Here is a 16812-nt window from a genome sequence, read left to right on the forward strand (position 1 = left end):
TTTGATTAAAGTCTGCTATCATTATATAACATGACCTTTGCCTTCATGTGTGTGGTTTTATTGTTTAATTCTTTCCCAAAATTGAAAAAAATCCGCAAAGCAAGATAATTATATATATATATATTTATATATATATATATATATATATATATATATATATATATATATATATATATATATATATATATATATATATATATTTAAAATAATTCCTTAAAGTGTTAATTGTGACATCTCAAACTAAAGTAGTCATTATATACATATATAATGATTAACACACACACACACATATATATATATATATATATATATATATATATTTAAATATATAGTACAGACCAACAGTTTGGAAAAAATACAGAAAAAACAGTAATATTGTGATATATTATTACAATTTAAAATAATTGTTTTTAAATTTATTATACTTAAAATTATCATTTATTTCTGTGATGCAAAGCTGAATTTTTAGGATACTTTGATGGATAAAAAGTAAAAATTAAAAAAGAGAGGCTATGTTTTTAAATATAAATATTTTGCAATAATATACACTACTGGTCAGTAATTTGGGGTCAGTAATTTCTTTTCTTTCTTTTTTCTATACTTTTATTCAGCAAGGATGTGTTAAATTGATAAAAAAGTGATAGTAAAGAAAATATATTATTAGAATATATATTATTAAAAAAGAAATTGTATTTTGAATAAATGCAGTTCTTTTTAACCTTTTATTCATCAAATATATTAGACAGCAGAACTGTTTCCAACACTCATAATAAATCAGAATATTAGAATGATTTCTAAAGGATCATGTGATAGACTGGATGTTACATGTGACACTGAACAATTGAGTAATCACAGGATTAAATTATATATACAATTATATACAATTGAGTAATCACAGGATTAAATTATATATACAATTATATACAATTGAGTAATCACAGGATTAAATTATATATACAATTATATACAATTGAGTAATCACAGGATTAAATTATATATACAATTATATACAATTGAGTAATCACAGGAATAAATTATATATTTTTTAAATATATTCAAATAGAAAACTATTATTTTAAGTTGTAATAATATTTCACAATATTATTGTTTTTTTCTGTATTTTTGATCAAATAAATGCAGGCTTGAACAGAAGAAATATATATATATATATATATATATATATATATATATATATATATATATATATATATATATATATATATATATATATATATATATATATAATTATTATTATATAATTTCTGATCCAGAAATCTTATATTGATCCATTTTTATATTTTAAATATGTGGGTTTTCTGTTGTTTTTGGTGATTTTTATTATATTTACCTTTTATTTGGGATATTTGTTTTTGTAAATAACTAAATAAATGAATAAGTAAATTCACAATTTCAATCCTGTCTCTTCGAAAACCAACAGATGGCCTTAGAATTGAGTCACTGAGTGTCTCTGATGCTATCTAGTGGGGGAAAAATTACATACAATTGCATTTACATCCACTAGAGAGGCCTACAAAACCCCATGGGGATTTTTAACTTGAGCAAAACAAGTGGAACATGAGAGATGGGATCATTCTGAGGCTTCAGTCAGATGAATGTTATAAGAAAATATAATAAAACACACCCAAATGGAATGTGTTTATTTTTGTTTTAAAAAGATAAACTCATTCTCAAATAAAAACAAAAAATCTAATAATTATTCAAAATCTACTTTTTATAAATCACTTTATAACAAACTGGTCAAAAGTAAGGAATTTATTCACAAAAGACTGAAATACTGAAACATGAATTAATTACCTCAATTATTCTTTGATACTTATAAATGTTCTTGTTGGGTTATGAATGGGAAAACACCCAAGAGAATTTCATGTGCTCCCAAGTAAAATTATTAAATAAAATTAAATCATTTTATATGAATAAAATAAAAATGTAAACATTTTATTTGAAATTAAATTAATGTTGATTATCTATTCAATGTTTCTGGTTAAAACAAATTAAACTTATATAATTTTTTTTTTTTTAATTCTGCAATTTTTTTAGTTTTCATCATATCATCTGAAACATTTCAAATTAAAAAAAAATTGAATTAGTAATAATGTAATAAAAATAATAATAAATGTCAATTAGAACAATCAAATGTATTAAGAATTTAACTAATTTAACTAATTTTATAATATAATTTAGTACAATTATAATATTTCGAATACAAAATTATAATGTTTTACTTAATAATAAAAATTAAATAGATCATTCTCAATTTTTTTATTTTATAAGTTTCATTTGTTTTAACCAGAAACATTGAGAGATAATCAACATTAATTTAATTTCAAATAAAATATTTACATTTTTATTTTATTCATAAAAAATGATTTAATTGTATTTAAAAGTTTTATTTGTTTTAACCAGAAATGTTGATAACATCAATAATATAAACTGAATTGAACGTATCAATTTAATCTAAATTAAAGATCCATATATTTTGAATCATAAAGATCAATTACACCAAATATTAAAAAACTGGTTGTTCATAAACATAAACATGTCTTGAGGATATGAATAGCCGTATATTGTTTTAAGTTAGAGTTGGAGACAGGGTTGTTGATTGTGTAAGGAAGTCCGGTTCTCAGCCAATTGTAGAGCGTGATGCTGTGAGATGGAGAGAGTGGAGAGATGGGTGCAAAAAAAAAAAAAGAGCAGAACAGAGGGAATATCTTTTCCTTTCTTTGAAACACATGACGTGCCCTGCAGATCATTTAGACTCCTCTTTTAAAAAAAGGAGAAGATTTCGACAGAACATTTGCACATTTCATGAAGATGCATCACACATCATATTAACATTTTTGATGTACTGCATGAATTTTCCATGCAATAACAAAAAAATAAGAACTGAAGCTTTTAAAGCAATATGAAAGCACATAAACTTCTAAAAGTATTAACTTTATTGAAAAGATGAGATTTAAAGGAAAAATTCATTCGCAAATATCAGTACTTCTTTTATGAACTCTTATGCCAAGGAGACTTGAGGGTGTAAAAATTTTCAGTCAATTATCGTTTACATTTCAGGCAACACTTCATAATAAGGGCCCATTAATGCATTAACTAATATGAACTAACAATGAGTAATACATTTGTTGCATAATTTATTATTCTTTGTTAATGCTATAGGTCATAAAAATGCAACTTTTCATTGTTATTGTTAGCTGAAGTCCAACAAATAATATTACAGATACAGCATTTGATTTGAATAATGTTTTTGTAAATGACGGAATGAACATTAACTAAGATTAATAAACACCTTTCAAGTATTTTTAATTGTTATTTCATGTTAGCTATGTAGTTTATTTTAACAAATAGAAACTTACTGTAAAGAGTTACCACGTTTCAACAGTTCCTCACATAAAAAAATAAATAATAATAAATATAATACGTATATTGCTGAATTATGAAACATAAGACTTGTTTTTATTTATTTATTTTTTTCCTTTTTGCAGCTTAAAAGTACTTTTTCAGATAAATCAATATACGTGGAACAATTTAATTATTCTGGCAAATATTTCCATTACTGCAGTGACAGTCAGAAATCCATGGGAAAGGTCAGACACATTTATATCAGATTTTTGAATAACAAAACCTTGAAAAGGCCACTGACCGAAATATTTTCACCTGAAAAGAGCCAAGTGTAGCTTTGTTAATTTCCACAATGCCTTCTGTGTGAGTAACCTCTGGGGTTACATTTGTGTCTGTCATGCTTCAATCAGTGTTATCACTTCTGCTGCAAAAAAATCAGATAGGAGCCTTGAGAAATGTTATTAGGTCCATGTGCATAACAGCATTTTAATGGCATAAAGACCAAATCATACTCCACAGAAACGCTCTGCACAACATTTTATTCAGATTTCACGTGTTTGCAATCTACCACAACATAAAAGCACATCTACAAATTAAAACTACAAGGCAACAATATGCTTTTGTGTGTCTTGAGCTACTAACACATCAGAAATGTAGTGCTTCAAGTCTTTAAAACAAATCTCAAAAAAGGTGTAGGGCCTAATTAGAAAGTGGGTGATTATTTCAGTCATTCCATTCTTGCTTAAAGGAACAGTTCACCCCAAAATGAAAATTAGCTAAAAACGTATTTACCCTCAGGCCATCCAAGATGAAGATGAGTTTGTTTCTTCATCGTAACAGATTACATCACTTCCTCATAAGTAGATCCTCTGCAGTGAATGGGTGCCGTCAGTATGAGAGTCTAAACAGCTGATAAAAACATCATAATAATCTACAAGTAATCCACATGACGCCAGTCCATTAACTAAAAACTGTATGTTTGTAAAAAGTCAACAATTTTGCATTGTTTTGTTTTTGTATTTTGATTGTTTCTATTGTTCTCATTTGTAAGTCGCTTTGGATAAAAGTGTCTGCTAAACGATTGAATGTAAATATAAACGTATTGTTACATTTTTTTGGCCAATGTTGATGGTTTAAAGTTACAACATCTTAAAGACAATTTTCTTCCTTACAAACACATAGCTTTTCACTTCACCTGACGGACTTTGATAGGATAGGATTACTTGTAGATTATCCTGATGTTTTTATCAGCTGGACTTTCATTCTGATGGCACCCATTCACTGCTGAGCAAGTGATGTTATGCTAAATTTCTCAAAATCTGTTACAATGAAGAAACTAATTAATCTTTATCTTCATCTTTTATTTTATTAAAGAAACACAACTCAAAAAGTCATGATCAATTACTATCAGACTGGCTGTTTTGTATATATCCTCTATAAAGCCAACTAGTTTAATTATCAAGGAAAAGATGAATAAAAACAGTTTGTGGGGGAAACATAGCATACACAAGCACCAAGACATAAACACAACTAATAAAACTCAAAAACACAACCACAGTTTTCCTTTGTGAGGTATATGTAGGCCAGAAAGATTTTAAATCATTGATATCTTTGACATCCAAGTGTCTATTCTCCATGAAATACAAAAAGAAAAACTGACAAGCCTTCTGGCCCTCAGGCACTAAGAAGTATTTTATTTATTTGTTTGTTTGTTTACTGTTGGCGACTAGTTTGAAAAGATGATCAAGATGATACTTAACATCAGATCATTTACTGCTGATTTACTGGGAAAGCTCATCCAAAACGAAAGCTTTTAGCCACTGTTTAGTCGCCACCGGTCAACTGTATGGAAAAATGCAGCATGAACAATCTGCGAAATATCTCCAATTCTGTTCCATAGAAGAAAATAAGTTTTACGGATCTGGAATGACGTGAGGGTAGTAAATTATGACAGAATTTCAATTTTAAGGTGATGCATAATTCTATAGGGGCTACATTACATATAGTACCAAGGGTAACGCAGATGCTCTGAACAGATAAACAGTGCCACGCTAAAAATGTGCACCGCAAACAGTCAACCGCATGACAACAATGAGCTGCAGCTTTACCTTCTCCATCCGTTTCAGTCATAAACACAGTCTCACACTATCACTCACCTCCAGAACAGTCGGGAAACACACACAAATGCATCAATAGCACTGCAACTGGTGTCCAAAATCAACCTGCCACATCGGCACATGAATAAAGAATTGATTTAACTGGATAAAATACTTTTGTAAAAGTCCTTATAGGTAAAATTATTTTATTTAAGTTTTTTGCATTTGTGTGTGTTACTCACAGCATCACTGCACCCATCACAAACATGCAATGCACGTTAGGCAATGCAAAGGAGTATTCTAAGGCCGGGTTCACACCGCAAGTTTCAGCAGAGCAGAAGCAGCGCGTTAGCAGCAGGTAGGCAGAGCAGAAGCAGCGCGCGCCTATTTTGCTTTCACACCGGCAGCGGAGGCAGCGCGCAACTGAACAGCAGATTTTGGTCAGAGTGCTCTATAATGGGTACGTTCGCATTGCTTTATTTCCCATTTAAAATACATTTAAATAAAAAGACTAGGCAAGAAGCTTTTTTAATTAATAATTTAATTGTTACTTTTGTTGGATCTTTGTTTTGCTGTCTTTGTTTTCCGTGCAGTACGTGTTGTTGATAGAAGAAAGGCCATCGCGCTATATTTGTTATTAAGGAGACTAAAAAGACCCAGACTTTGGGTTCATCCCATTAACCGACGTAGGAGAGAACATGGTGCATATTACCATCTTGTCACTGGGTTTGTTTGCAATCAAATTTACCAAAAAACACCCTGAAAACCAATTCAATAAACGGTTTTAAATTATGTGTAGGCCTATTGTAGATGGTTCACAGCCTTGACTTCCTGCTCATCTTGAAATCAGCATTTACTTGTTTATTATATATGCATGTATCACCTGCTTTTGTTATTTGTGTGCTTATGTGTAATTTAGAAATTGTAAATAAATGGTTCCAATTGAATCAATTTTGAATCAAATATTGAGTTGTTTGCTCGTGTGCCAGCGAAAGCGTCAAAAACACTATAAAATTAATTACCATCTGCAATAAGAGCCGCTGCAACTTCATCCCATGCTTTTTCCTTCTCCTGCAAGTCTTTATAAAGTACATTGTGTGGATCATAAAGAACTTGATATTTCTCAACTTCCACAATGAGACGAGTGTCGTCCATTATTGTCTTTCCAGGTGCACTCTGAAGACCACCGCCTGTGACACCACGTGCTGTTGTTTATGATTGTTAGCACGACATCCGTTCTTCTGCCAATACATAGGCCTAGTTATTAAAAGAATACTACTAATAATAAATAAATCTCCAAGGCTAAGCTAGCAATATAAATTATTTAAAGTTGTTTTTGTATTTCGGCAAAAAAAAGTCTATTTTTGGATAGAACTGTAAGTACTTTAACAGATTTTGTAAAAAAAAAAAAAAAAAAAAAAAAAAAAAAAATAATATATATATATATATATATATATATATATATATATATATATATATATATATATTAAAAATAAAATTATAATAAAAAATATAAAAATATGTGGTTTTAAATATCATACATTTTTTATGTAATTTGCTAAGAACACAGTAGATATCATTAATGCAAATTTTGGGCAAATTTTCGTTTAAGTACATGTGTATTTTGGCCATGATCATGATCATTTTGGCCATGGTCACTTTATCTTCTATACATATTTTTTATATTAATTTCCTTTTCGTAACATACTCTAGTTCTTGTTAAAACACCCTAGATGTGCTTTTTTTGTGCAGTTAGAGCACTTTTTGTGTGAAATCATATTTATTTTGTCCATCAAAGGTGTACTTTCACTTTAACTGAGCGTCAGCAGCGCTGCAAAAATAGACCCAGCGCCGAAATGATCGCGGCACTGCTGCTTCTGCTCTGCTTCTGCAACGCTCTGCCGCGCAGCTTCTGCGTGCGGTGTGAACGCTCTCATCTGTTAACATGGGCACCGAAAAAAATACGCGCTGCTTCTGCTCTGCTGCAGCTTGCGGTGTGAACCCGGCCTAAGGTCAGCTCAATCTATAGCACTTCTGGCATAATATTGATTAGCACAAAAATGTATTTCCACTTTGACCCGCTTTTTCTTTACAAAAAGGTTGGTGTGAGACACTTATAAGGCCCTAGTAGTGCCAATCTGTAAATTTTGCAATACTCACTGCTTCAAAGAGTATAGTGAATGTAATAAATATTTAAGTTAACAAGATTTTAGTGTGAACAAATCACTTAGTAAATTTTTAAGCATGAGGTTCAAATTAAATAAACTTTGTTGTGACAACAACATAAAGCCTCATAATGTTACACACCGGGACGATGATCGTGCTTATCGCTGACGTTTAATGACTCGTGATGTGAGTGTGTGTGTGCACCCTAATGCGCAAAACTTGAGGCGTAAAAGCTTAATAAAAAAAAACCGCCTCTTTTTCGGTTTGATGCGCCACATTAAAAACTGGCTGACCAATGAGATTGGCGCTTACGTTCACGTGGCTGGAGCTGCTGAAGTTACAGTAAAACACGACTTGGTGGCACAAACCGGTCTTGCCGAGCACACTTGATACGTAATGACAAAGAGGAAATAAAATGTCGGCGATAAGTGTGCCCGATAATCGTCCCGGTGTGTATTAGGCTTTAATTTTGGACTTTGACTGAAGTCATCTGTCAATCCATGGACTCACGGGGTCAAATAAAACATCCCAAAGGCTGCAAAAAGCTTCCACGAAAAGTCAATCCTACAATAACGTTTTGGTCTAAAACACTGTAACAATTCAACACTGCACTAAGAATGGCACTTCAGTAAAACAACACACTTAATGTTTTGCTGTATTTTTGACTGCACTGTCCAAAATTGGCAAAGTTACAGACAAACAATAGACTGAACACATCTCACAAACACAGATACGTTTCACAATGACACGGAGCTCAGCACAGGTTCACGATAGTCTCTGGTGGAGTCTGGCTTCACTGAATGAAGGGCATTCGTTCTTTGTTTTCATTGTCTCCCTCTTGCTCCTCTTCCTCCTCACCTGCCTCACTGGTCTCTGTGCTGTCATTGGCCATCTGAAAGATAAATCAAAAATATTTGTGTTTTAAACATAGACTGACATTATGTATATATACATAATAGCGGTTAATTCCATCAGGTGCGTGATTTCACATAGAGCAGCTGTTACTACACAGAGCCGTTGTTAATAGAGAAGATGCGCAAATCCACTTCATTTTCAGCGTTTATTGGCACATCTTCTCAGTTAACAATGGCTCTGTGTAGTAACAACTGATCTATGTGAAATCACACACCTGACAGAATTAACCGCTGTTTAGAGAACCGGCTTTACTGACGAGATGTGCATTAACGATCGGCCGATCGTGATCGGAGCACCCCTAATACTATGTTAAAATAGCAGGATTTTCTGCTATTTATACTACTTACTGCAATTAGTGGTAATTATCTGCACCTCAGTATTGTAGTACATTATAAAATAGTATGCAATAATAACTTATTGAAGACAATAAAGACCTCCCTTCACCTACCCTTGACTTTTTGATTATTTACTTAATTTTCATTTAAAAATAAATGCTTTTCTAATGTGATTTGTAATCTGAAAAGAGAGAAATGTTTTTGCCAAAAGGCGGATTCGAACCCGGGTCGATCACATCAAAATCTATATGACACACATTTGACCTTCTGCACCACTGGAGCTGACTGTCAGGTATTGTCTTATGTAATCTTGACTATCCGAAAATAACACGTTTGGTGGGAAATATGTATGTTTGCATGAATAATAAACAACTGATAAAATTATCCACCCCATAAATATAGTATTAACAAACTTTGATGCAATAAATAGGGTATGATTTAAAAATGAGCATCCCTCCAAAAACATCTACATTTCTGTCTCTTTTCAAGAGTATATAATTATTTGTATTTATAGGGGTTATTATAGCACTAATCTATAATAAGGGGGTTATTATAGAAACCCCCTGGACCTCACTCATTTTCAAAGCCTGGCTACGGCAATGGTCCTGAGCTAGACATTATCAGCTGTTCCTTCAAAAATCTTCCATATTTGAGGAGAAACATCTAAGACACAGAAGATCAAGGCTGCTTAGCTAAAAGATCAACATCTACACAAAAAAATCTTCTGGGAAGGGAGAAAATTGGAGAACATTTTTTCAGATGTTCTTCTTCCGTTGCTCCTTTAAGAACGTCCCAGGTTTAAGTGAAGACACTAAAGGTAGATTTCATGAAAGCATGCTGTTGTAGGCCACAGTTTCCACAGATTGTCTGAGATCCGCGTCATAAGGCGCAGTCTCCATGGAAACTGTTGAGTCGCCTGACTCTTGGATCACTGTCATAATACAATTTTATGTTCCTTTTTTTTAAGTTAACAGGTGTATTATTCTGATCTGCCTTTGTGCTCCATAAAAGATCATTTCTATTCTCTCACAGAGTTTTGGATACGCCGAATTAAATAAATGATGTTAGAAAACTGAACAATGCAAGCCATTATGAAAACTGAAAAATGAATGGGCAGCACCAATGGTTGACATGATGATTATAATGTTGCGCACATAATGTTTTGCTCGTGGGTCTTCGGATGACTCACTCACCAAAGGCGTGGGTGACTTTTCCACGTCCAAAATCAGCTTCCCTATGTTTCCTCTGTCATGGATTCTCTGCATGGCTTCCTTCACCTACAGGTTAACAAGAGCAATGAATCACACACACACAAAACCTCATTAAGTCAAACAAATGTGCTTTCGATCGATCTCATACAGTGAATCTTAAGCTCCAATTTGCCTCACGTCAAGTGTGAAGTGCCACAGACAAGACTAAAGGAGGCAGCAGAGTCTCAATCAGCAATCAACCCAATCCACTCTACTTCAGCTCTGAAATCCTCATTGTTCAAACCTGTATGATTTTATCTCTTTAGTGGAACTCAAAAGGAGAGATTCTTTAATGATTCTGTTGGTCACTAAGTTCTCCACAAACTTCCAATGAATGGCGACTACAGCTTCCAAAAGTCATAAACGCAGTTCCTCTGATTTGTGCACTACATTCTGCCTTCTGAAGCCTTCGTGTGAAGAACAGACAGAGCTCTAAGTTGTTTTTCGTTGATAATCTTCAGCTCTTCCCCAAAGTGGATTTGTGAGGCTCAAAATATGACTTTCAGTGATTTATTCCACAAACAGCTGTTATATGACTTCCGAAGACTTAGAAAATAATGCACAGATTTTGTAAATGACTTCTTTTGTGCCATTGCATCCATTTGGAAAGCTTCAATCCCCTTTCATTTCAATTCTATAGGAAGGAACAATCTCCTTTTGTGCACTAAGAAAGAAAACTATATGGGTTTGGTTTACAGCCTGGACGAGGCCACGCCAACTATTGAAAGTCAAGGCCAGACTGCAGATTTTCGACTGTTGGAGTTGACAGATTTCAGAGAAAATTGCCGCAGTCTATGATGGACACAGACTCTGATTTTTAACTTCAGTCTATGATTCCATCCAGTTTTTAGACATTAAAAAAAGATTACTAATTTAAAACACATATTGTTTTAATTTTTAATGCGTCTCAAAGCAACGTGCATGCTTCTGTGTGAGCAAGTTGTTTTTCAGAACAATTAAGTCTGGTAATGTGTGATCCTCAGTCGTTTACTGTATGATGCTCAGTTTTTTCTCTTACAAGGTGGGCAAGTGTATTATGCCTATCCATCTTTTTCCACAACAATAATACAGACATATTAAATATCACTGCAGTACTATTTGTCTATTTTATGTAACGTACGATGACTTGATCAAATTTGTTCATTAACATTAATATATTAATGTTAATAACATATTAACTTCTCTTTGAGTGGAAGTTCCCCAAACTAGAAGTGCCACCCATTAATTAAAATGCAGAAGGCTCATTTAGTTAAGAGGTAAGACAGAGATCAAATTAAATACAAGGTGCTAGCCATTCACATGACATCACAGGGCACACTTCACAACCAGACAGAATACACATGACAGTATTGTGGAATATGATTATCATGCTAGAGATTATAATTATACTGTGCCCACAGGTTATGTGTGTCCACATCTTATGAAGTGACTGTTAATTGCATGAATCAGTAAATTAATAAACATGACAGCTGCTAGTCAGGCCCTGAGAATAGAAACACGACAACTGTTAACAGACCCTGGCACCTGCTTTCTGAAGCCAAAATTATGGGAAAAAAATGAATAAATGTAAGTACCACTCGATGGTAATAATCATTGCCAATTCAAAACAGGTTATTTCCATTTAAAAGACACTTTTCATCCACAGTCCTCTACACTAACATAGTGTCTCGGTCAAGGGTACACGAGTTATCCTAATATCCTTCATAACTGCAGTTATTGTTTTGTACTTTTAAAGCTCTTATAAAACCAATAGTGTCTTAAGCATGTCACAGTAAATACTTAATTTTTTTGGGGGAAACAAATAGTATTGCTAGCGTATATTGCTACACTTATCTGATGAAATACAGTAAAAAATGTGCAATATAGAGTATATATACATTCATATTGTGAAATATCATTAACATTTAAAATAAATGTTCTGTATTAATATATTTTAAAATGTAATTTATCACTGCGATGGGAAAGCTGAATGTTCAGCATCAATACTGCAGTCTTCAGTGTCACATGATCTTTCAGAAATCATTCTAACATATTGATTTGGTGCTCAATTATTATTTGTGCTTAATTATTAATAATGGTTCTTAATAGTATGAATGTTGAAAACAGCGTTTTTTGCTGTTTAATATTTTTGTGGAAATGGTGATGCATTTTTTAGGATTCTTTGATGAACAGAAAGTTCCAAAGAACAGCATTTATTTGAAATGGAGGTTTATTTCAAAATCAGCTTTGCCATCACAAGATTGAATGACATTTTAAAATATATTAATTTAGAAAATTTATTTTAAATGTTAATGATATTTCACAATATGGATGTATGTATATATATATATATATATATATACTCTATATTGCACATTTTTACTGTATTTCATCAGATAAGTGCAGCAATATTAGCAATATACACTAGTTCTTTTAAATTCTACTTCAAAATATTACTGTTTTTAATGTATTTTTCATCAAATAAATGTTGCTTTGGTATAAGGAGCATAAAATACTTTTTTTAGAAACATGAAACATACTTAAGCCATTAAGCACTAATTTTACAAAGTATTTTTTTTATAAACCAAGTATTAAGCAAAATGTGTTGCAAACGACTTATGAACCTCAAAAAGACCCCTATGATTATTTTAAACTGCACATTACATAAGTGTAAATGGTACTCGATAAGGCCTGCTAAGTATTAAACTTCCGCATGTAACTCATCCCAAAAACACCTTAGCTTTAAAGAAAAGGACAAAGGTTTTAACAACCAATGGCACTGCTGTTCTGCCCATTAGGTAAGTAAAAGTCTGCTTACGGACATCACCCACATCCACTCCCTCTTCCCATAAATCAACAAGGATCGTTTCTCCAACCGTGTCCCTGAGAATCAGTGATATTGCAAATATGCAGCAGGTTTAATTGTGTCTGAATGAGTCACAGTGGCTAAGCAGGATTGGGGTAATAAAATGCATCAGTGGAAGACTGCCTCATAAAATCCCCAGAAGCACATTGAGACACTCAGGGGTTTCAGCACAAATCTAATTTTCAAAGCCTCACAAATATTCATTTATACATCCAATTTTAAAATGCTTAAATCCAATGGCTCTAGGCCAGAAGCTTCATATTCAAACTGTGGATTTTGAATGCAACTTGCCAGAGAGCTTTTTTGATTAATGAAGGCCTGTTACAGCACAAGATTTGTCAGACAATCTCATATTCATTTTAATATAGTTAGTTAAGTCAACACAGGGCCATAACCATGTCCTAAACATTATGGGGAAGGAAAGAAGAACATTAAAATAATTATAATTCATTGTAATAAATATGAAATGTTTTCAAATATATATATTAGGGGTGTAACGATACGCGTATTCGTATTGAACCGTTCGGTACGACGCTTTCGGTTCGGTACGCGGTACGCATTATGTATACCGAACGGTTCGTTGGAGTAATTAATTATATTTGAAAAAAAAAAAAAAAAGAGAGAGAGAGAAATATAATGATATGCGTTCAACAAGGTAGCCCAATAACCCAAACAACGTAACAGGCAACGCCCCGACACTCCCGAAGAAGAAAAAAACACCATCTTATATGTTTATGTTAGGCTACTCAGCAGGCGCTCGCTCACTCAGTACACGCTGAAGGCTCGTTGCAAAATAGCCAATGCGTTTAACAGACTAGAAATGAGAAGATCCTCCAATAACCAACAGGTCTGGTGTTTGGGTGCACTTTGGATTCCCTTTAAGCTATAATGGTGATGGCAAGAGAGTGGTGGATAAAAAAACAACGGTATGTCGCATCTGCAACATGACAGGGTACACCAGCGGGAATAAAAAAAAAAAAAAAAAAAACACCAGCGGGAATATCTGGGATATATGCGTCAGTACTATCTGGGAAAAGACGAAAAAAAGGAGAAACATGCACGCAGCAAACTATCCCTGCAGCATTTAGACACTATAGCTTACAGGGAATCCAACCCAAACACCAGACCTGTTGGTTATTTTAGGATCTTATATTTCTGGTCTGTTAAAGGCATTCGACATTTTGCAACGAGCCTTCAGCGCGTGCTGAGTGAGCGAGCGCCTTAGGGGCCGTTCATATATCGTGCCTAAAAACGCATGGAAAACGCTAAGCGCGTCTTTCTCCTCCTTTCCAAAGCGCTTGGGCAGAAGCGCTCATGAGGCGTCTGTCTTTGCTAAGCAACAATGACGTGCTCTCTCCATGAGACGCGGAAATTTCAGCGAAGGATAAATGGATTTGCAGCTCTAAAAATCGCTTGCAGTAGCTCTGCTACTAAATTTATTTCAAAATTGCAATCCATATACAACTATGATCAGCTGATCCTTCATCTTGGCTGAGCTCTCAACGTTGTTACGGGAAAGGATGAAGCTGATTGGTTAGTTCTTGTCACATGACCCGCGGTGCGCTTGCGGCATTCTGAAAAGTTGAGATGTTTTTACATTTTGCTGTATCTAAAACGTATCGAACCGAACCGAACCGAACCGAACCGTGACATCAGTGTATCGTATCGAACCGAACCGTGAATTTTGTGAACCGTTACACCCCTAATATATATATATACATATATATATATATATATATATATATATATATATATATATATATACATATATATATATATATATATATATATATATATATATATATATATATGCTGAAAAAATGCTGTGAGTTAAAAATTAAAATTTGCTGAAAATTGACCCTCAGGCCATCCAAAGATCCAAAACAGTTCATCACAATAATCACAAGTAATCCACACTCCAGTCATCAATTAACGTCTTGTGAAGTGAAACGCTGTGTTTGTAACAAAGAAAAACTAAAATGTTTTCTAACTTTAAACCATTGCTTCCAGCTAAATACTGTATACATTTCTTAATTTTGCTCTCTCCAGTCCAAAACATTTCTAAACAAATCTGTGGATTTTTATGTGATAGGACAACAGGGATTGACTTTTTTTTAACTAGGAAGCATTACATGGACTGATATTTTGGCCAGAAGCAATGCTTTATAGTTAAAATGCCTTAATGACGGATTTGTTTCTTGCAAACATTCTTTTTACTTTACAAGATGTTAATTGATAGACTGGAGTGGTATGGATTATTTATGAATTATTGTGATGTTTTTATCAGCTGTTTCTGACGGCACCCATTCACTGCAGATGATTCATTACTGAGCAAGTGATGACCTGAGGGTGAGTACAGTTTCAGCAAATTTTCATTTTTTGGTTTCACATTTAGTCATGAATTAAGCAAATTATAGCCGTTATTTTCAACTCAAGTAGTTGAACGTTATAATTGTACGTTACTGTCCATAATATTTCTTTCAGATAAAAAGGTATAAAAGTTGTCACCGATGTAGTACCTTTTAAAAAGGCACACCTTTGTACCTAAAGAGCCCATACTGGTACCTTAAAGGTACATATTAGAACATAAAGTGTACATATTAGTACCTAAATGGTCAAAAAGTGTACCTTTTGAAAAGGTACCACTCCAGTGACAGTTTTTTTTTACCAGTTCTTCTGAGTGTAAAGCAACATAAGTGAGTACAACAGAGCAACAAAACATATTAAAAAGATCAATTTGACCAATTCTAATTATTACTCTGTGTCTATGTGGTTGGAGCCCTGGTAAAAATATTGTTATTTCAGAAAAGTGAATCTTAACATTTGAAAATCTGCCCTGATCTGTATCCTAAACATGTTTATTAACACAGAGACAAAAGGTAACCTCAGATCAGCCTACAATGAGCTCAGGTTGGCACTGGTTTTCACCCTCTGGAATTCCCCTCCCACACACTGAAGTCACGGGGGTCTGAGCGCCCGGGCGTTGTGCCCACTTCCCTCGCTCTCAAATAATACTCAAATAATGCACCTGATCAAGAGTCACTGTACTGGAATGGAATGAAAGCGCCAATCCCTGTGATTTGCTGGTCAGCTATATACCATATGAGCATCATATGTATGAACAAGTACTAAATTAAATCTGAAGACTTTTTAAGCAGTAAAACAATTTCTCAGCTCTGTTAATATAAATGAGGAACCACATAGGACAGCACATGTGGCCTCTAAGAAACCGCTCTGAACTCTTTTATTCTCAAGCATGAGCCACGGAGTGACCTTACATTAGTGTTTTCCTTGGTGTTATGTGCCAGTTTGAGCCTGGTGCCGCCACAGCTTGTGAGGACTATTAGTCTCTAATCAGACACATCAGAGCACATGCAGTCTCTGACTTTATCAGGCTTCGGCCGTTCGTTCTGTTCAGCTGTTTGAATATAATGATCTGGGTTACTCTGTAACTTTAATTAAAGCAATGTCACTGACAGGAGCCACCCCCACCCCATGTCTGTCTTACCCATAACCTATTAAATACTGTTTTACACAGCTATGTGGTTACTAGGGTGTTCTTGGTGGTTGCCAGGTCATTGTTGTTATAGAGTTGATGAGGTATTCTGGACGGTTGCCAGTAGGGCTACTCCAGATTAAAAATCGTTTTAACTGAGCAGTCGTTAATTTAAACCAGGGCTTGAAAATGAAAAAAAAAAATCAATCGGTTCACTCCGAGCAGAATCGATATTTTAACATTTCTGTTCTGCGTTCCTCTGATATTATTACCGTTCCGAAACAGGTTCGGGTGGAAGAAAAACCGCTTAATAACGTTATTTAAAAAATATATATATTATTTG

At 33.6% G+C, this 16812-nt stretch overlaps 1 protein-coding gene across 1 annotated transcript in view; it reads right to left on the bottom strand.

Annotated features, from left to right (window-relative positions):
* Window positions 1–7475: 7475 nt before the first annotated feature.
* The window catches only part of LOC128016521 (synaptic vesicle membrane protein VAT-1 homolog-like), a 42115-nt gene continuing 32778 nt past the window's right edge, over window positions 7476–16812 (bottom strand). The window contains exons 8-9 of the mRNA XM_052601083.1: window positions 10072–10155; window positions 7476–8520 (exon numbers count right to left, since the gene is read on the bottom strand). Of these exons, the coding sequence (XP_052457043.1) occupies window positions 8422–8520; window positions 10072–10155 (183 nt within the window). The 3' untranslated portion in view covers window positions 7476–8421. The remainder of the gene's footprint in view (window positions 8521–10071; window positions 10156–16812) is intronic.

The sequence above is a fragment of the Carassius gibelio genome, chromosome A7 (genome assembly GCF_023724105.1).
Source record: "Carassius gibelio isolate Cgi1373 ecotype wild population from Czech Republic chromosome A7, carGib1.2-hapl.c, whole genome shotgun sequence".
In the NCBI taxonomy this organism is placed as follows: domain Eukaryota; kingdom Metazoa; phylum Chordata; class Actinopteri; order Cypriniformes; family Cyprinidae; genus Carassius; species Carassius gibelio.